Below are 21,202 nucleotides of genomic sequence, written 5' to 3' on the forward strand. Positions count from 1 at the left end.
GAGGTGTCCAGAACAACATACTAAAAGTCCTAAGAAATCCTAGTTGAGGAAATATGTTTAATTCTCATCAATGTGTGCCAATAAGGCCCGGCAATAATACACCCCAAAGGGGACTATTTTTTTCCTTTACTCCTTTCAAAATAAAACTTTACACAATGAAAGTAACCATGAAACGTAACATTTTTTGTATTACAAGTTTCTTTGAAAATGAATTTATGTATGTATTTGTAATACATATGAATGGTGTTTGCCTATGCAAATTAGGACATATTCAATAAGTGTGTAGCTCATGTGCTTGTCAAATTCATTTCAAAAGAAACTTGTAATACAAAAAATGTTACGTTTCATGGCTACTTTCATTGTGTAAAGTTTTATTTTGATTGGAGTAAAGGAAAAAAATAGTCTTTTTGGGGTGTATTGTTGCCGGGCCTTATTGGCACACATTGATGAGAATTAAACATATTTCCTCAACTAGGATTTCTTAGGACTTTTAGTATGTTGTTCTGGACACCTCATAGAAATGATCTATGCTGAAATTTTTTTTTTTTACAATTAGTCGGTCGGAAAACGCTACTTTGCCTGGACTAACATGGGAGCGTTTTTTATCACACTCATGTTTACCCAAATGTAATTTTTTCAGTTTTTCTGTATTAATTAGTTATTAGATGCTATAAAAGTAATGTAAAACATCATGATTGACAGCTGAGACTGACTTGTGATTGGTCGAGAACTTGCATCGTTTAAAATTTTGTGTTAGTAAGCTTAAAATCTAAGAATTTCCTGGAACTATTTAATTACATGTACCAAACTAAACATACTTATTCCTGGAAAGACACACGACCCCCTGGTTCCACCTCCACCTGCCCCCGGCCGACCTCAACATCCTGCTTTAGACCCTTTTTTACGGCCCCTACACCGACCCTGACCTCTGACCTCAGGACTTCTGAAGTGAAAGGATCCGCTTTCCACACAAATCACCTGCGCAGACAGCTTTATGGACGTTAGCGGTCCAGTTCCCGGAGCCAAGGCACACCGCCTTCCTGTTGCCTTGGAGACTGTAACCTTGACGACAGGTGAGCAGGCAGACGGAGCCCGGCGACGCTGCCCTCCTCCCGCAGGCAGGGGGCGACATCAGGATGTTCTTCTGCGCCACCACAGGGGGACAACGCACCTCTGGGGAGAGAGAGGGAGAAACAAGGGGATGAATCTGATTGTGTTTATTTCATTCCTGGAAAAATATCTGCTGGGGAAACACGATTTTTATTAATTATTATCAAAGTTGTCAGAACAAGCAGTGCTGCAATGTGCTGTGTTAGAATTTATTGTGCATTAATCCGACCAGGAGAAAAGGTTTTTGATGATCAGGTTGGTTAGAGCAGAACAGACCGAAAACAGAAAAGAAAAAACTCCTTCAAGATCTGGATCACGTTTCCTGCGTCTTTACCAGAATGTGATAAAATCTTTCTTTGATTACCCTCCAGTGCGAGTGCCAACAATAAAACTATTCTCAGTGTGTGTGCACGTATCAGGAACTGGCACAAAGGAAACAAACATTTGGTCGGAAATCAACTCAAGAAGAGACTCACAGACCACAGGACCCGTACACTGGAGGCCTTTCATATATATATATTTTTAACTGTACATGTGGCTTTGACTCGATGATGGATGGATCATTCTCATCCTCTGCCTCCTGCTTCCTTTTTGCGAAGGAGAAGCCCAGTGAGAGGTACGTTTCAATCAGATGAAGAGATATCTCTCCGTCCTCTCAGAGCAGCTGGAGCGATCCCGTTTCACCGCTGTGCAAACAAACACTAAAACAAACCGCTCGGCAGCAGCAGCCCACAGAGAAGTCTGAGCCGTGTTAAAGAGGTAGCGACAGTCTGTGGGCAAACACTGAGATGCTCAAACAAACAGTCTGCAGCTCGGGGGAGATGGTCCCTATCGATAACCCAGAGTTCTTGTGAATCGGATCAGTCGTTCTAAATAGCCGATGAGCTGGTTGTGTGGAAGTGAGTCAGTTGAGGCCGGAGGTTTGCGGTGGAACCCTCTCACCCGGCGCCTCTCTGTTGTGTGTTGCTGTGCCGGACCTACGAGCTCTCTGCGGCGGGCATGAGTGTGCGCAACTTATTTTGACTTAACTATCGGGTTGTGAAGTGTGTGGGCAAATCCTGTGTGTGTGTGTGTGTGTGTGTGTGTGTGTGTGTATGGGGATCGCAGCCGGGCGATGAGAAAGCAGATGTATCTCTCGGAGGATGATGTAGTGCACGGAGCAAATACGCACCATATGTCTAACCACCGTGGGTGAGTCAGGGTTCTCATGTGCGTTTACATACGTGTGTAAAACCACATGTTTTTACATAGAGAAACCAAGATTATATGTTATTTATGTCATTTTTCTTTACGTTTTTTTCCACTCAGGCTGAATCCAGTGAACTAAACAGAAAATATGAGCCTAAGTCCAAATGTCGAACAAATGATAAAGACCTATGTTGTATATTTTGTTCAAATGTTTTCTTACAGAGTCTTCTTCGTGTGTTTTGTGTCAGTAGCTTGTCGGGGGTGAAGTCTTACCCACACACCGAGGTTGGGATCCGCTCCACTGCGAGTTGACCTGGCAGGTGAGTCGGACGTCTCCTTCCAGCCTGAAGCCGCGCTCGCAGCCGGCCTGACACTCCGCCCGGCGGGAGGCGCCGCCGCCATCGCTGCAGCGGAGGAACCCGTGTGGCGGCCGGGAGAGAGGCGGGCAGGAGCGAACTGTGGGCGGGACACAATACACTCACAATCAGATTCACAATCAGCAAATCGGAGACACAGAACGCACATTGTTCTACTTTGTTCCCCGTGGCTTGTGTTGTTATTGTGAGTTTAATTTACTGTGAGCACATCAATACATTTATGGTTTAGCCAATTTAGGGAGTTTAAAAAAATGTGACAGTCAGCAAAACATTTGTGATTTGGTTTGGAGAGAAACAAACAAACAAAGCCCAAAGAACCATGAAGGCCATTCATCAACTGTCTAGAATACTCCAACGATGTTTTTTATTGCTTTTTGGGATGTTTGTGATCATTGTCATTTTGGGAAATTCCTCCTCATCGTTTCTTTCAGTTTTTGAGATGATACTCTTTTAGATAATTCATATATTAGTGATATTTCACATAGATTTGTTGTTTACTGTAAATGTGAACTAGCGCGACCTGGCAAACACCACCTTTATGCTTCTGTTATTATGTGGTTTTTAATTATTCTATCCCGGTTTGAGGAATAACTGATAAACACAGGTATAAATATCTATTTAACCCACAGTGAACCATAAATCAACCATAAGAACATACAGCCCTATATCATCTTTAACTTGGGACCTATGATTTAACCTAAAGCATGAAATAAAAGATAACATTCCTGCGTGTCTGACATTATCCTGTCGCTAGAGAAGAGCAGTTTGTCTGTTCTCACCACCGACAGACAGACAGGCGGTGGAGAGGAGACCCCCCCCCCCAGGGCTTAACAGACTGGGAGGTCCTACAGTATGTGGCGGAGACTAGACTCAGTGTGACACATAAAAGCAGACACACTCAGAAATCATATATATACCCAAAGCCACACACTATAAAACACACACACACCCTTGGATATTCAGTGTCTTGGTATTTCTGTGAGTCACCCGCTCGCTGAGTCTCTGTTAAAACAGAATTCATCTCATTAATCTCTGGACTTGTCACAACTCCCTTTCCCTTTCTTTCTTTCCTGTCTGCTCTTCATCTCCCTCACTCTCGGATTCCTTCCCTTGGACCCTCTGTCCCTACTCTCCTTACATCCTTTCTTCCTGTGAGCCCTGCTCCTCTATTTAATTGAACCCTTCCTTCCTACCTTCCTTCCTTCCTTCCCCGGCCTCCCAGTAAATGTTGATTCCTCGTTCTGGCCCGAGCACATGTGACCTTAGATACTCAGCGAGAGATCTTAACACGCTCAGCAGCGAATCACTGCAACGCATCATCTCCTTTACATATGAGGGTTTGCAGGGATTTGAGGAGAAGCTGCAGACTTTGAGGGTTTTGATCGAGGTCCCAAAGTTTAATGAGGAACTATATGAGACTTGTGGTGTGAAGGAGGAACCTGCTTAATCAGACACGCTTGTATTGTGTCTGCACTGTAACATACTGTATGCCAGTGATGCAATGTGCTATACTTGATTTCCCCTAACGATGCAATGCAGCATCATCTTTCCCAGTTCTCCACCTCTGCTGTTTTCCCACTGACTGGAAGGTTCCTCACCTCTGCAGGTGGCAGGCGTCCCTGACCAGGTGCCGTCCGCCTGGCACAATCGGATGTTGGTTCCCTGGAGGTCAAAGTCCGTCTGGCACCGCACGCCACAGGCCGCCTCAAAGTGGTTGTTGCACACGTTGTGGATGAAAAAGCCGTTTTCAGGAGGTGACAGCGCTGGACAATAAACCACTGGAGGAGAAGGAGGAGGAGAAGAAGGAGGAGAGGTTACTGATGGAGCAGGAAATTTAATCTTCCTTCAATAACAAAGCGTGAAAGCAGAAAAGTGCAGGTTGTCAGACGTCTCCTCCCAGATCACCGCAACCTGGTGATTAATGAACATCACGGTGTTCGGATGAACTGCAGCGTGGAAATCACCGACTCACTCTTTAAGAAACAGGAGGGTCGGAGTAATTACTGGAGGCAGATCTACGAGTCAGGGCGCTCTACTCTCACACGTCTGTGTTTGGGGATCCCAGGCGATTCCTCAACATTTTAATAAATCTACTAATCCTCACGGTGTTGCAGGTTTAGATATGAGGACACAGTTGGCGACCGCTCGGTAGATTTGTGTAGATAAAGCATCAGATAAGGTGAAGAGCAGAAAAAAGCACAAAAGGCTTTTATCAATGGAAAGTCTTCTTTTTGCTATTTTCCTTTCTGGCTTCAGAAAGTACGAGAGACGCTGATAAACACATGGTTCATCCCATCACCTGCCAAGTGTTTTATCAAAAGCACCTTTTCTTTACATTTCCAATGTTTTCTGTGTAACAAACCATCTGGTGCATCAGGTGAAACTCTGGTAATGTAATATCTTAATTCCTGGATTTTTCTCTTGATTGTGTTTGATTTATTTTGGGCAGTCGACAATTATCATCTTGATTTCAGCCCGGGAGGCAAATCTGTGCTGATGCCACCTATTCAGAGCAGCCAGACAAATAAAGACTAACTAATTTCTCCCGCATTTTTCCCAGGGAGAATCTTCGCATGACGAATCGCGTTTGGAATAACAAACATGCACAATAAGTCATAAACAAGCTGAATTACCAGTATAGAAGGAAGCACAGAGCATTTCTATATGTGTCTAGAGATATGACAGATGAGTTGGGCTCTACATTTAACCTCACCAGTGCAAACCACAGTCCCACACACGTTAAGGCGTTCTCTTAAATTACTCTTGGCAGAAAGGTAGTGCCATGGGGCCTCGTTAGGGGGTTTCCCGATGTGCTGTGGTTGTGGTTTCCTGCACCTCGCTCATCATAGAGGGGGTTCTCACAAAGTGGTCACTGCCAATCAGCTCGAGGACCTTTCAGATCAGGGCACCGGGGAATCGCCCAATAACCCGAACCATGATCCGGCTAAATCGGACGTAGCAATCAACAGAGCAGCTCCTCTTACCCTGGCAGCTCATGCCTACTGGCTGGTACCCCGGCTTGCAGGCGCAGTCGCTGACGGAGGTGCTGCCGGGCTGGGAGGTGTGCTGCGGGTCGGGACAAGGCAGGCAGGTGCTCAGACCCCCCGGGGTTCCCTCTGGTTTGTAAGTGCCGGGCGGGCACGCTGCAAAAACCAGAGGAGGTAGAGTTAGAAACGTTTCTGTGTGTGATGTCATGCAGGAGTAAAAAAAGAGAGCTGGAATGAATAAAGATAGATAGATAGATAGATAGATAGATAGATAGATAGATAGATAGATAGATAGATAGATAGATAGATAGATAGATAGATAGATAGATAGATAGATAGATAGATAGATAGATAGATAGATAGATAGATAGATAGATAGATAGATAGATAGATAACTTTATTCATCCTCGAAGGGAAATTAAGTCTTCATAGCAGCCGGTATATTTGAATACAATAAAATACAATACAATAGAATAAAATAAAAAATATTGAGGTAGAAAGAATAAAAACAGAAACACAAGATAAATAGGTAGATAAGGTGCAGTGGCAAGATGATAGTAATAGTACTGATGATATGATGGTAATGTTATTGTTAGACAGTATATAAAAATAGTACAGTATATATAGTATATAATATAACTAGGGCTGGGCAAGTTAACTCGATTGTTTATCCGCCAATTATTTTCTTTTTTCCTGTTCTGCAGCAGTCAGCAACAGACTTTCACAAAATAAAAGCCTGACTTTCACAATAAAACAATAAATAATCAAACCTGAGTTAATGCGAGATAAAATAATTAATCGAGTTAACTCATCACTTGAGTTAACTTGATTAAAACGAGTTAACTTGCCCAGCCCTAGGTAGTAACATAATATATATTTATATGATAGTAATTATACCAATATAATAGCAGTATATAGTAATAATGGCAGCAACAGTATATATAATAATAATAGTAAATATAATAATAATAACATGTACACATGTATAAATATGTGTGTATACAAGAATATACAAAGAGTATGATATAATATGATATGATATATAGTAGAGGTATAAATATAGTATTTGACTATACAGTAGATAATATAATATACTATGAGTGTAAGAGTATGTAGAAATGGTGTGCAAAAGACAATATTATTGTATAAAATGATATATAATATCTGCAAGACAGCTAGAAATCGTCATGACTACATCAGAGGAGGATTCATGAGAAGGCTTTGATCATATTAATGTCTGGATATGCAGTCGTGGAAAAATGTGGCAGAAGTGACACGATGATCTCACTGTAAAACGAGACGAGTCCAGAGTCTTAATTACTCCAAGAGGGGAAACTCTTTAGTGGCACCGGACACCGAGGACCACTTTCATTAGGAAGAAATGCAACATTCAAAGAAAGGTTTATGAGCATCTCAAAGCTATTATGGTTCACATGAAGGAACACATGGGCCACATTAGAGCCGTTTGATCACCTGCACACGGACACACACTCGCAGACACACACACACACAGACATCACACGGTGTGCTTCCTATTAGCATCACCTGAGTTGGATCAGAGGACATGGCTGTAAAGATGAAGAAGCACGGGTCAGACCAAGGGCCGCCAACATTCTTTCATCCGCCATCGATCAACTTCTGAACAAACCAGTCGGCGCATCGCTCGCGTCGCAGGAGGAACGAGTGAATCCATCACATGGATCTTATCAGGGGTCAAAGGTCACCTTCACACGGGACGGTGAGTAAATCACAACAGCAACCTGATCGCTGTCCGCTGGAATATTTTCAGTGATGTGATCTTGTTCCCTAAGAGTCTATGATGCTCTAACGTTGATTTAAATTATTTCCAAAAATGTAGCTCATGATGAATTACGTTATTACCAGGGGCAGCGGCCTTTATCGGCCATTTTATGGGTAGTTTCACGCAAGCAATTTGCTTTGCTGACATTTCCCGTAATTCAAAGCCATTACTGATGCATTAGGGAGGGTCAGACCTTTATCAGTTGCTGCCCCACCACTCCAAGTGTTTATCTTCTGTGTTGGTTTTGCTCCTTTGAATCAGAACTACTTTAAAAGAAGGATTTTCAACGAGCAGAATATGTCTCCTTGTAGAAAACTCTCTGTAAATCAGTGTTAAGTACTCGTGGTGTAATCATTGACATTATCTTCTCTATAATCTGATCCACTTTCACTCACAGGACCCACACATGAGTTTACTGTGTGTGTGTGTGTGTGTGTGTGTGTGCGTGTGTGTGTGTGTGTACAACTGCCGATTCAAGTAAATCCAAATGTTGCTCGAGTTAATCGGAAAATCAAACCAGATTTCATATTGACGGCACAAGTTTCCAAATCAGAACAGGCTCCAGACGGAGGAGAAAGACTCTTTGACAGTTAAATTTGCTGCAGTGCACTTCAGATGAGAAACTCTCTGATCCCACACGCAAACACACACAGATCATTTAGACACTTAAATGTATAAAAGCAGAAATACAGACATCGTTTTGGAATATTTGAATTGAAAGGATTTAAAGCCTTTTTATTGTTAGTAGCAAGACAATAAGAGCTTCACTAATATCACAGGAAATAAATGTCTAACTTTGTCTCAGGGCCGTTTTCACACCTGAATCATGCATCTGACATCAGGAAGTTGTCAAGTCAGCTATTATATTGGCACATGAGTATTTCAGTTTGAATGCAGAAAAGGACGTTTTGCCGAATGAATCTTCATCGCTCAAACACATCATCACACTCCGTCTCTACTTCCTGCAATTGGTTCTGAAAGTCTTAAGTATCCAGAAAAGTTTCTTTAAACACTGTGAACTGACAAAACAGCTCAGACTGAAACCACCTCTTCTGGTCGGACTAAATGTGAGGCACCTTTCACACCTGTTATTTTGGGTTTGGACTAAACAAGGTAGGTGTGAAAGCACACAACCGTCCAACAGGAGCACACACAGTGGATCACTTTCAAGTCGTGTCAGCTTCTGGACCCGACTGTAAAAGGAGCAGGTTTAATTAGAAGCTTTCCTGAAGGTGCCACAGAGAATCCACAGTGCTAATATTCCTCACAAGTCATTTATCCGCTGCAGAGGCCAGGTGTGAGTTTCCACTGCTGAGCCGATGCCAGCTTGGCCCCTCACCACACTCTCTCTCTCTCTCTCTCTCAGCCTGGAGATGTTAACCCTCTGTGAAGCGAGCACTGGTTGCTGGCACTGGAATGAGCCGCTCACCCACAGCAGACCCGTGTGGTTTTACCTGTTCGGCTGCAGACAGTCGGCTTGTGTCACTCTCACCACGTCTGCGAATTTCATTTGATAACAACAGCAGCGGCTTCTCCCTCCCGCGTCTCTTAAACTCAGAGGAGGTTTCTTACATAAGACGGAGTGACAGTGGAAAGTGTTCGCTCCGCTCAGGCCTCTCGGGAATCAGGTTTTTACAGCTTAATTTTAGGTTTTACAGGAAGCCTAGTTATTTTTAATGTGAATAATAATCCACCCGGAGCACAACAGTGGAAATACTGTATCAGAAAGTATCACTTTTCTATTCCTGGCATGTCGCATGTGCTGGCAGGCAGTGATGTACACAAACAGATGCATCATCATCACACACACACAGACACACACACAGACACACACACACACACAGTGTAGAAAGACCAGACCTGCAGGAGTTGGAACGAAGGAAGTCGGGATGAACAAGAAGAAATAAAACGATGACAGAACAAACCCCCATGAATGAAAATGATCTGAGGAAAGGAAAGAGCCGGCCTCTCAGATCAGGAGGTTTTAATTTAGAGTTACAGCAATATTTGTGCAAACCCGAATAACTAATCATAAAGTTGAACATGTCATAACATCACCAGCTTTAATACTTTAACTCTCACCTTCATTTTGAATGATTTCTTTTAACATCTGCACAGAAAGTCAAAGAAAAAAACCTGTTTTGCATCTTTTTTAAAGCACGAGTCTGGAAATATTCTGTATTTCACAGACAACAAATCCCCAGAAAACCCAAAATGAATTTAACCATTGTTGCCTGTGTTCCGTAGCTTAAGGCTGTTTACTGTTTATCTCATATCCATGAGCCATAGAGCTCTTTTGTTTTCCAAAAAATGACTAAAAGCAAAGCGAGCCACAGTTTCACTGGGTGACATGTTCCCTCTTTACTAGGAATTGATGTTTATTTTAAGTAAACTCCTCAAACAGCTGTAAATACTCACTAACTCTCCAAATTTCAAACTATCTACAGCTCCATGATTTAGAAAAAAAGCAGTTCACAGTTTTGCAGGAAATAACTCAACCATTTTCTCCAAATGTTAAAATTACGACCTGTTAGAAGAGATTTACGTCAAAAGTAGGAGATGACTTTTAGATTGTTATCATGTCGTCATCACATCTTCATGAACATGTGTCTTATTCTAGTCGCAGCTAATGTAGCCTTCAGCCTCTATAACCTTCAGTGGAGATGACGAGTTCTCTACTGACGTCTGGTGAATTCATTTCTCGCTTCAACTCCTAACCCCCCCCCCCCATGCTTTTTAAACAAACACCGAATCTATTGAGATCACTTGAGGCAATTGATCTGATTTCTTGCAGCTCCCTCTGGAGCCGCTAAATATTTCATACAACCATTTCACATATGCAAGAGTAAACAGAGTTTGATGAGCAGAACTGGAGAAGATTCAAACCCTTGAATTGAGTCCAAACCTCGGAATAGAAAGTCTCCTGCGAGAGTTAAATATCTTGGCTGTCACTAGTATTTAAAACCGGGAAAAGAAAGGGATACATTCGCAGGAAGTGAAAGAGAAAAGACAACGACAAAACCAAGCGCAGAATAGTTCATCTGTTAAACGGCTTTTTTCCAAACTGCCAGACACATCCTGGTCCGGGAGCCAAAGTTACTATCACACGAGAATCTCTCCTGTCTCGGGGGGGACGCTGGGTTCGATTAGCCAGGCCTAAAAACAGACCGGGGCTGAAACGATGAAAGGAGATCCAGAGGGAGAGCAGGAACATCTGCCTCCTCGGCCACAATGACAAACAGAGAGAGTGGTTTCAGTCTTAGAGGGACGGATTCTGCTTAGTCCAACAGAAAATCCACAAACACATGCTCGCAGACACATATGCTGATCCATGGAGCGCTGATTCACATGCTGCCTCCCAAATGTTATTTTAAAGATGAAGCATTCACGTTCAAATGAAGGGGAGAGGAAGTAGGAAACCTCACATTTTCACTCTGATCCATCTAAAAACTTGAAAGAGTCGGGTATCGAACCTCAAAACATGTTTGGTATAAACCATGGACTGTAAATAAAAAGTTAGACGACAGGACAGCTCCCAAAGAGTGAAGCTAAAACTACTCGATTACATTACATTACATTTAATTTAGCTGACGCTTTTATCCAAAGCGACTTAGAGTACAAACCCGAGAGTACAAACCAAGAACAACAAGGATAAAGAAACTACAATTTCTTCAAAAATAAAGCAAGACTACAAAATGCTATAAGTAAGTGCCATTTAAGTGCTACTAAATTGTTAGTTTCAAAAAAATGTTGACCCCTTGTGGCTGTATGTAGGTTATAAACCTGACTCCTCCATGTAAGTAGATGGGACATGTTGAGCTTAATAGCAAATTATGCAGTTATTTCTGCACTTATACCTTGTGTCTATTTACTTATTTTATAGTGATTCAGTCAAATCAGTCAATCAGAAACATAACTCTGGTCTTTATCCTGCATCAATCTACGACTAGAAGCCTCTTCTTAAACAGTACGAGACAAATAACTGTCCGGGCGACTGATAACGTTATGTTAACTGTCACGAATCATGAGTGTTAAGTGCAAGATTTGATTAGGTTCATGGTTCCGTGATGGAGTTGTGTCTCCGTCGTCTTCAGAGCTAAACAATTGGAACCGAGGGAGTCCAGCAGTATTGTGAACAGGCGGCTAAATCCGGACGGAGGCCCTGGCCGCCTGCGGTTGAAAACCCTCTCACACCAGAAATGTTGTTAAGTTGGACTTTTAAATTCCAGGGTTTCTCTCGACTGACAAAACAATGTTCACATGCGAGGGAAACTTTCCACTCTTAACTGAGACTTCTCATGCACATTGGAGTCGCGCAAATAGACCCGGGAAATGGACAATTAAAATGTATAGTCTGGCCTACGAGAAAACAGACGTACATTCACGCAACAGCCCGACAGAGGCACGAAACAAAACTGTGGCTCTGGGGTTGAATGTTTCACTTCACATAAACACAGTCTGGGTATACATTTACTCAGAGCCAGGAGACTGTATGCATCTGACATTGACTTCATCTGGACCACCAGGGCAGCTTAAAATAATGGGGATTTATGGATGCGAGGAATGTAGATGATCCATGTGTCCAGTAACGATGGACATTTCGATCCCTTAAGTGTTAGAGAGTCAAACACATTCATCCCTAATGGCGCTGACTGAATCCCTCTGCATTTAGCTTTAGAGCCTCCATCATTGCAGCTTCCACAGAGAGCACTAGCACCTGTCTCCCACTGAGTTCCCCTGATGTGATGAACCCATGACGGATCTGTGAGGTGCTGCTGGAGAAGAAGCTGGCATATGTGAGAGGGTCATCACGGAAACCTCAACGCCACTATGGCTACTTCAATGGACGACAGCAAATGTGACAAACAGAAAAAGGCTTAAATGTCCCTGAGCATCTTAGTTATTTGCTCCAGTTAGTTTTGATTTCACGTTGAAATCTAGGGAGCACCTTTCACATCTGTTGTCTTGGTTCGGACTAAACTGAAAAGTCAGAAGTCTGCACCAAGCAAAGGTGCAATAGGTTTGGAAACACCCTAAGAATCCACTGAGAAGAATCCCTCAGCCAGTCCACAGAAAGATGTCTATTCCAGTTATCCTTCCACTCAGTGATGCACTTTTCCTCCCGTCAGTCAGACAGCGACGGAAATCAAAATGTGCAATGAGACTACGTCTACAACTATTAGGGTCACAGGAGTTTTCCAACCTCAACGCACGGGTCACCTGCGACTGGAAAAGTTTTGGGAATCCCATCTTCATGGTGTCAGGAGGCTCTAAATCAACTGGAGTCTCACTGAAGTCTGGTCTGTTCTCCAGCTGGATTGATTGCAGGGTAAAAAAAAAAAAGGAAAGAAAAGGGGGACGGGGGTGAGATGTGGCTGCTGCACAGCTGTCCACCTACACAGCCTCCATCTGAGTGGGAGGGGGGGCTCCACGGACCCCCTGATCCAAGGAATGTGAAAGCTCTGCGATGTGATGCAAGTCGGTCTTTGGAGAGGAAACTGAAGAAGTTTAGTGGCTGCTTCGTTGCCTTTCGCCTGCTTAGTATTCAACCCGGCTCCCAGAGGAGATTACCTCACCACAGTCGCTGGACACGTTTCACGGATTTGTAAGGACAGGGAGACGGTGCTGCTCGTTTATTACAGGGTCGAACGATCGGGAGAGCAAGGCAGACCGCTAAACAACTGTCCAAACACAGGTTGGTCTCCAGTCGGGTGTGTCTGATTACAGAGGTCAGAATCCTGAGAGATGTCGTGATAGAAGGCCGCGGGACAACGGAGCAAATCACTCAGGATGTTCACACTCGTAGGAGAAAGGGCCTGTTGTCATTAGGGTTGCAAAATTCCGGGAATATTCAAAGTTGGAAACTTTCCATGGGAATTAACAGGAATTAACAGCAATATACAGGAAATAACGGGAATAAATGGGAATATACGGGAATTAACGGGAATTAACAGGAATAAACTGGAAATGTTGTGGGTAATTTATACTAACTGTATTGACCTTGTCATATACAGACATAAATATAAACATTTTCTTTTGTCATAGGCTGATTTGAGCCCTGAGGAAACTTTGGGCACTTGACTATATGCTTCTGCATCGTTGTGTCATTCTTAACATAGGTCTTTGCACAGTATTTGCAAATGTACACAGCCTTCCCTTCTACATTGGATGGGGTGAAATGTCTCCACACATGAGATAGTGCACGTGGCATTGTTCTGTAGAATAAGATGAGAAAAAAGTTTGTAAAAAAACGCTAATGCAATGCCCGAGATATAAATAGTCAGCCAAACAATTGGAATAGTCTGTAAACATATTTGACAATTGATGGATAAATGAATGGAAATAGGCTAGATGAACAGATGAACAATCCTCAATCAGCATGCTAATATATTTTCCCCAGTAATATCATTGAAACTTACCTGACTAGTCCTGCACACTACAGCAGGCCTCAATAGCCCTGCTGTAGAGTGAAGGATGCTGGGACTTATCTGTGCATGTGATGGAAGAATGCACAGTAGAGGGTTGAAATTCAACGTGCAGTGTGTGATGCATTCCATACATCTTTAAAATAGAGTTTTGAATGAGGTTTTTATTGCTCAGCGTTTAATTTGCGTATTATTTTTTTTCAAAATGCCCTAAATTCCCGAGCTAAACTTCCCATGGAAAGTTTCCGGAAAGTTTCCGGAAATTTACTGGAAACTTCCGCCCCTTTGCAACCCCAGTTGTCATATCCGTTTCTGCCGTGTCACCGTTTCACCAGATTCCTGAATGTTTTTCCACATTTCCTGACGGGATTTGAGGGATGTGTTATCTGGCGTGCATTGCACACACAAACACAATCACACACCACGAAACATCCCACCATGTGCACACACACACACGCACACTCGAACCACCACACACGCATTTCTCTGCTCCCACAGCGGCCTCAGAGTCGATGCTGCTAAACAGATTCACCGACAGGACACAGAACCACACGACTTTATGTGCTGGTGTGTTCCTCTATTTCTGATGCATCTCCGTGCACATAAAGAAGAAAGAGGTTTTATGGGTGTTTTTTCTAGCCTGGTCTTTAATTTCGAGAGTTTAACTTTTTCGATTTCACTTTCAGATTTGCTTTCACTCAAAACCTTGCACTCAAGACCAGGATCTTGAATGAAGATGGGAAGAAAACGCCCATAGAACCAATATCTAAACCAGATTATCATTTCACACCATCCGATCAGAATTGTGTGTGAGGTCTTGTTTTTGCAGCTGTGTAATGGTTTGTTTGTGGGTTTGTTGTCGGAAGGATTTCCACTAAACTTGATGGAAGGATGGGACGTGGACCAAGAAAGAACCCATTCGATTTTTGGGATGAATCTGATTATACTGAAGCTGAAAGACAGAGAGAGAAAGACGAGGCTTCTCCAGAAGGCCAGCAGCTGATGATTCCCCTCATCCTTATCCTGTGACCTGTGACCTTTGACCTTACATGTATCCCTCTTCATCCGCTCCTGTCAACTGGAGAGATCTCAGTCAGTCAGCTCCAACCTCACACAGTGAGGAGGGCAGAGAGTGAAAGGAAGTGTGTGTGGGGGGGAAGCACTATAAAGGGTCAGTGAAAATATCCAGAGGCAGTTAAGGGTCACAGCGAGGGACAAACACGTTGGATTTGAAGAGAGGGCAAAGGCCTCGGAACAGACACTGGACAGAAGCACTTATAAAACTCATTCCACCTTGAAAGTCTCATGGGGGCATTTGTCAGTTTAAATTAGGTGGAACACAGGAAATGGAGTCGCAAGGAAAAGGAGAAGATATTGATTGATGATTCAATGTGTGCATCAGTGAGCCCTGGGTGGTGTTTCTTGACAGATCGTGATTTAAAATGAGGAAGAGATCATTTCTACACAGAGGTTAAGGTCTCAATCTCCAGTTTTAAGTCTTCGACTAACAGCACAGTGTTAGTTTTGTGAATTATGTACCCATTTAGAGTTAAATAGACGATAAAGCACAGTATCAATGCTTCTCCAAATATGGTAACAAATATGGTTCAGGTCAAAAAAGCCAAGATGGTGCTGGACAAACTCAAGGCTCCAAAACAGCAGCTCACAAACCAACGGGTGACGTCACAGGGGGTCGAACCCCCCGGCTCTTCAGCTGGTGGAATAACAAATAATAAATAAAAGATTGAATGACTTCAAAAACATCATAAATTGCGACCTGGCTGACGCACACAGTTTATGTTTGTGACCCGGGTCACTCCTTCAGACCTACAGAGGTGTTCCTGCTTTACGTCATATCTCTGCAAAGGGCTTGTTTATGTGCCGCCACCTGTTGACATGGCACAGTAGCCGGGAGAGAGAGAGGCTCTGAAAGACAAGATGAGGGAGAAGCCGGGAGAGGGAAATAAGACGGAGCGATGGAAAGAGAGATGGAGGGACGGGTGGACAGAGCACCACTGGCTGTTTCACGGCTCCTTGTTTCTCATGTTCTCCTGCAGAGGAGGGTCCTATTAGGGTCCGTTTACAGCTCGTCGCTCCTTCATCTCTGTCTTCACACACTCACACGCACACACAGAGAGGCCTCAGTTCATAACACAAGTCACGTCTGCTTTACAGCATCCGTGACCGACACACACGGCAGCGCTAGTCCTCAATTAAGGCCTTTTACAGACCTATATGTGTCATTTAATGAGGGAAGAGAGGGCGGGACCTGGCTGAAACATGTGGTGCTGGGGGAGGGGCTAATATGGACTTCAACACTGCACTGTACTTTAAACCTGATGTGTACAATCTGCTCTGAGGAAAGAAAACTTCAAACACCTTCGGAAAACACATGAAAGTCTGTCGGGAATCACCTGAGGGCAGATTCAACACTGTGGGACCTGTTAAAAGAGCAGAGAGACTCAGGCATAGGTATTTCCCCCCTTTCTTTTTCAGCTTGTATTTCACTTTTTTAACAAATTGCTCAAGTTCATTTATTTTCATAGCTGTGGCTCTCGTTTCTGCTTGTTAAATTACATTATGTTCACAGAGTAATAGACGACACCTGGGGACACTGGGCCAAGTTCAACGGGATCAGAAACACCAGGTAGGCAGGTGAAATACAGAGTTAGTAACAGTCCAGTAATAATCCTTCGCTGGACAGGAAGTATATGCACACAGAGCTACACAATATACAGAAGTTCAAAGTGGAAACAGGAAGTCGGTTTGTGGATTGTCACGGATCTTTACAGTAGACAGTTTAGTCTGGGAGCAAGCTACTGATTTCTAATCCTAATAACTTTGGTTAATCTCAAGGGTTTAACTGCTTGCATTCATGTAATTGTGCAATTTTGCAAGCATGACTATTAAAAACTACTAACTAAAGCAAATAACTGTGTTAATTGCTGCTGTGAATTTGCATTTCAGTCCCAAAAGGTTGATAATCTGAACCTTACTCGACTAAAACCTAGGAATCTCTGCTCGATAAAGAAAAAACTGACAAACTTAAACTTCCATCCAATCAGGTCAAGCTCTGTGATTGAGGGAGCTGGGGAATGGCTTCTCTCTCGACCCCCTAAAAAAAAAAACCCTCTCTGCATTTTTCCCCCTCGAACTGAGCCAGACTTTGTGTTGAGCAACTGAAAGTTTTTTTTTTCTTTCCACCACAAAAACATGAGAAACAAGGAGCTGGACAGACGCTCGGGTCGGAAGCAGACAGTCTGCTGTGGTTATTGATGCTGCGGGGATTAGGATTTATGCAGTAGCAGGAACTAGAGAGTCTTTATAAGGAGGTTTATGTAACCTGTTGGACGAGCCGGGAGAATTCACTCCTCTGGTTAAAGATATATTTACTTTTGAAAAACATTTAGGTGCAAATTACAACGACTGAGCAAACAGAAGTTAGGATTTTTACGGCTGCTGTGACCTTTCATCCGACGCCATCAAAGGGTTTGACATTTACCACTGAGGAACAACATTCTGGGAAATGACAAGGTGCCTTATAAACCACTGGGTGACTGGCTCTTTCACATGTGCTGCAAACACTAATGGTCTCCAAAAGGTGAATGTCAATACTTTGATTCCCAAACCGTCCTTCGGTGGCACAAATCTGGAGACTTTATGATATTTGGTCGGTCAGACTTTGGTCCAAACTGAAAAGTTCGGCATGGAAGGCCCAAGAACTTGAATGTTAATGTTTCGGTTCCCCTGATCTTATTAAAATGAGATCATCGCCCCCTGGTGACTGGCTGCAGTAAAGATCATTCACCCTACCTCCTCCATGTTAGTGAATTGGACATGGGCCAAACAAAAAAGACATAGCACACGTCCAGATTCTTTCGATTATGCCGATACGTGGATGAGCTGCCCCAGGTGGTATAAACAGACTCTGCACCACAGGCATCTGGTACGCGTCACATCCTTGAATGGTATATTTTAATGGGTCAGAGGTGTGGGCATGTAAAGCACGCCAACAACACACATGGCTTGTGCGTTTGTGTTAATCCCCGAGCAGTACGTGTGTGTGTCTGAACCAGCGATAACCGACGTGGTGTCGAGTTCAAGAGCATTCCTCAAGAGTTCACCCAAACATCGATCCTCTGTAGCTTTGTCTTTAAATTTAATTTTGAACTTGGAAGAGATTAACGTACGGAGAGGAGCAGAGAATAAAAGAGGTGATGATTGCAACATTCCTCCGACTTCTACACTGTACGTTGTCTTTTCATAACACTGAGCAAATCCCACCTCTCCTCGAGGATTCCCCTCTCAGACGTTTACATCCACACCGCAAATATTTACAATGCACGTGCGGTCCCGGCCGCTTGGGACCGACTGGTGTAGTGTGTCCACGGAGAGACGGATGTGCTGCCTTCAGGGTCGAGTCGGAGCAACGCCACGGCCACGCGTCTCCTCTCGGGATCAAGAGGCTGTTCTGATATTAATTTGGTAATCGTTGTGCAATTCTTCCAGGATCCGTTCTGAAGAAATGTTTTTGTTCCAGTCACAGTATTCCAGTCAGCAGTTCGTGTCCCAAAGACAGTAAATCACCCAGCTCCTCACATCCCACAGCAGAGAAAACATCCATCAACAAACAGAACTGATGGATGTTTAAAGAGAAGAGAAAGAGCGAGACACTAAAAAGTAAACATTAAACTTAGTTCTTGACCTTAGAAACACAGCTGGACCAATGTCACAGATTTTGCTTGGTTGTTATAACTAGGGTTGCAAAGGGGCGGAAAGTTTCGGGTGAATTTCCGGAAACTTTCTGGAAACTTTCCATGGGAAGTTAAGCTCGGGAATTTGGGGAATTTTGAAACAAATGCTGATTGAGGATTGTCCATCTGTTCATCTAGCCTATTTCCATTAATTTATCCATCAATTGTAAAATATTTTTACAGACGATTCCAATTGTTTGGCGAACTATCTATATCTCTGGCATTGCATTAGCGTTTTTTTACAAACTTTTTTCTCATCTTATTCTACAGAACAATGCTACGTGCACTATCTCATGTGTGGAGACATTTCACCCCATCCAATGTAGAAGGAAAGGCTGTGTACATTTGCAAATACTGTGCAAAGACCTATGTTAAGAATGACACAACGATGCAGAAGCATATAGTCAAGTGCCCAAAGTTTCCTCAGGGCTCAAATCAGCCTATGACAAAACAAAATGTTTATATTTATGTCTGTATATGACAAGGTCAATACAATTAGTATAAATTACCCACAACATTTCCAGTTTTTTACCATTAATTCCTGTTAATTCCCGTATATTCCCGTTAATTCCTGTATATTCCCGTATATTCCCGTTAATTCCCATGGAAAGTTTCCCACTTTGAATATTCCCGGAATTTTGCAACCCTAGTTATAACACAATACTAAACTCAAGTGATGATGATATCAACTCAGCAAACTTTCCTCCAAACCAGGGTTGTATTGGGCTCAGATTCTGTGAACCTGGTTTTAACCAGGACCTCAGGAATTTAAACTGGTCGCCATGGCAACCACCGGAGCTACTCTCCTAACAAGGTCAGTTTCTATCCCAACAAATATTCTCTTCAATATTTTCCTCAAATGCCTTTCTTTATCTTATCGTTCCTTCGTGGTCATTCCTTTCTTTTCTTCATGCTCTTTACCTCTCTCTATCTCTTCTCTCTCTCCCCCTGCCCCCCCCTCCTCCATTCATCCCAAGCAAAGCCGTCTCTGAGCAGAACAAAGCCCGACTGACACCACGTTAACACAGTCCAGAGCTCCTGTCGCCCTCTCTGGCTGCAGGAGGAGCTGATAAGCCAGAATGTGTGACAGGAGGAAAACATGTAAACCCCCCCGCAGCCCCCACATCTCCTATCCGCTCCCCCATTCCTCCGGTGATCCTCCGTGATAGAGATATCGAGAGCTTGAAATCAGGTTTTTTAGAGCGAAACAACAGTGTTCTGTGTCTGCTCGGGGATCCAGGTTCATCGCCCGCTTCTATCTGATGGGATTCCAGTCGTGTTTGGTGGAAGAGGCTGTTTCACTTGGCTGTCGACAGATTCATAAACAACCCGGCTGTGCTCTGGAGGGATTTGGACAGTGTTTCCAGCAGTGAGTCCCTTCGGCCAAAGATAATAATAATTGTCTGACAGGGCCCGTGATGTGAGAAAACAAAATCGGAGAAGCACAAAACCCTTTTCAAACCTTCACCTGAAGACACCCATCGTGGAGCTTACACAAACCAGAGTGACAAAGCGCTGGCAGTGTGTGTGTCTGCCATCGCTGAAGCACACAGACTCCCCCATAACTCACACAACACCCACTGTTCAGCCAAGCCCACTGAGGTTGAAGCGAGAGAGTATGAAAGCGAGACGCTGGAGAACAGCAGGAGCTTGTGGAGTTTGCTTGCATGTTCCCTGGTTACGTACTCCTTCCACCGCAAATCTAATTGGTTTTGGAGCCACTGTTACTTTGCAAAAAAAGCCCTTTTAAGTTATTAGAGAATAAAACCCTCTATAAATGCAGAGCTCAGCAACACATACGAGGGTATTTCACACCAGTTAACACATCGACAACAGCAGCACTGTGACACACCGGCCTGCAGACTCTCCGATGATGGCTTATAGACAATCGAGTGCTGACAATGAAATTCCCCATATTATAAGAGCCGAGGAGACGGAGACAGACGGAGGAAGTCGTCCCCAGTTGCGGTTGCAGCTCCTCGCTGTGTCCTTCCTTCCCTTGGACCTGCACAGCCAACCCTGCAGTCTGAGCTCTGCTGTTAATTAAACCATTAAAACTCATTAATAAGCAGAACGGGCCTCCGGTCTCGAGGACATCTGAGAAGCATTAAGGAGGCGCGGTCTGTTAGCACGTTGACCCCGATGCCCTTTACTTTGGCGCTCGCTTCGCCAAATCCTTCCCCCTCCTGTCCATCTCGTTTTCTCTGAGTGAATTCTGAACCCTTTCTCCTGTGCCCCTCCCACCTGTCTCCCCTGGACAAAGGGTGAGACGTCTAAATGACTGACGTGTAACACAGCTAGGGTTGCAAAATTCCGGGAATATTCAAAGTTGGAAACTTTCCATGGGAATTAACGGGAATATACGGGAATATACGGGAATTAACGGGAATATACGGGAATTAAGGGGAATTAACAGGAATAAACTGGAAATGTTGTGGGTAATTTATACTAACTGTATTTACCTTGTCATATACAGACATAAATATAAACATTTTGTTTTGTTATAGGCTGATTTGAGCCCTGAGGAAACTTTGGGCACTTGACTATATGCTTCTGCATC

At 43.5% G+C, this 21,202-nt stretch overlaps 1 protein-coding gene across 1 annotated transcript in view; it reads right to left on the minus strand.

Moving 5' to 3' along the window:
• svep1 (sushi, von Willebrand factor type A, EGF and pentraxin domain containing 1) overlaps nucleotides 1–21,202 on the minus strand; it is an 88,314-nt gene that overhangs the window by 34,460 nt on the left and 32,652 nt on the right. The window contains exons 4-7 of the mRNA XM_061066702.1: nucleotides 5,660–5,818; nucleotides 4,274–4,453; nucleotides 2,572–2,754; nucleotides 979–1,173 (exon numbers count right to left, since the gene is read on the minus strand). Coding sequence (XP_060922685.1) covers nucleotides 979–1,173; nucleotides 2,572–2,754; nucleotides 4,274–4,453; nucleotides 5,660–5,818 — 717 coding nt within the window. The remainder of the gene's footprint in view (nucleotides 1–978; nucleotides 1,174–2,571; nucleotides 2,755–4,273; nucleotides 4,454–5,659; nucleotides 5,819–21,202) is intronic.

Source organism: Limanda limanda, chromosome 22 (genome assembly GCF_963576545.1).
Source record: "Limanda limanda chromosome 22, fLimLim1.1, whole genome shotgun sequence".
Taxonomy (NCBI): domain Eukaryota; kingdom Metazoa; phylum Chordata; class Actinopteri; order Pleuronectiformes; family Pleuronectidae; genus Limanda; species Limanda limanda.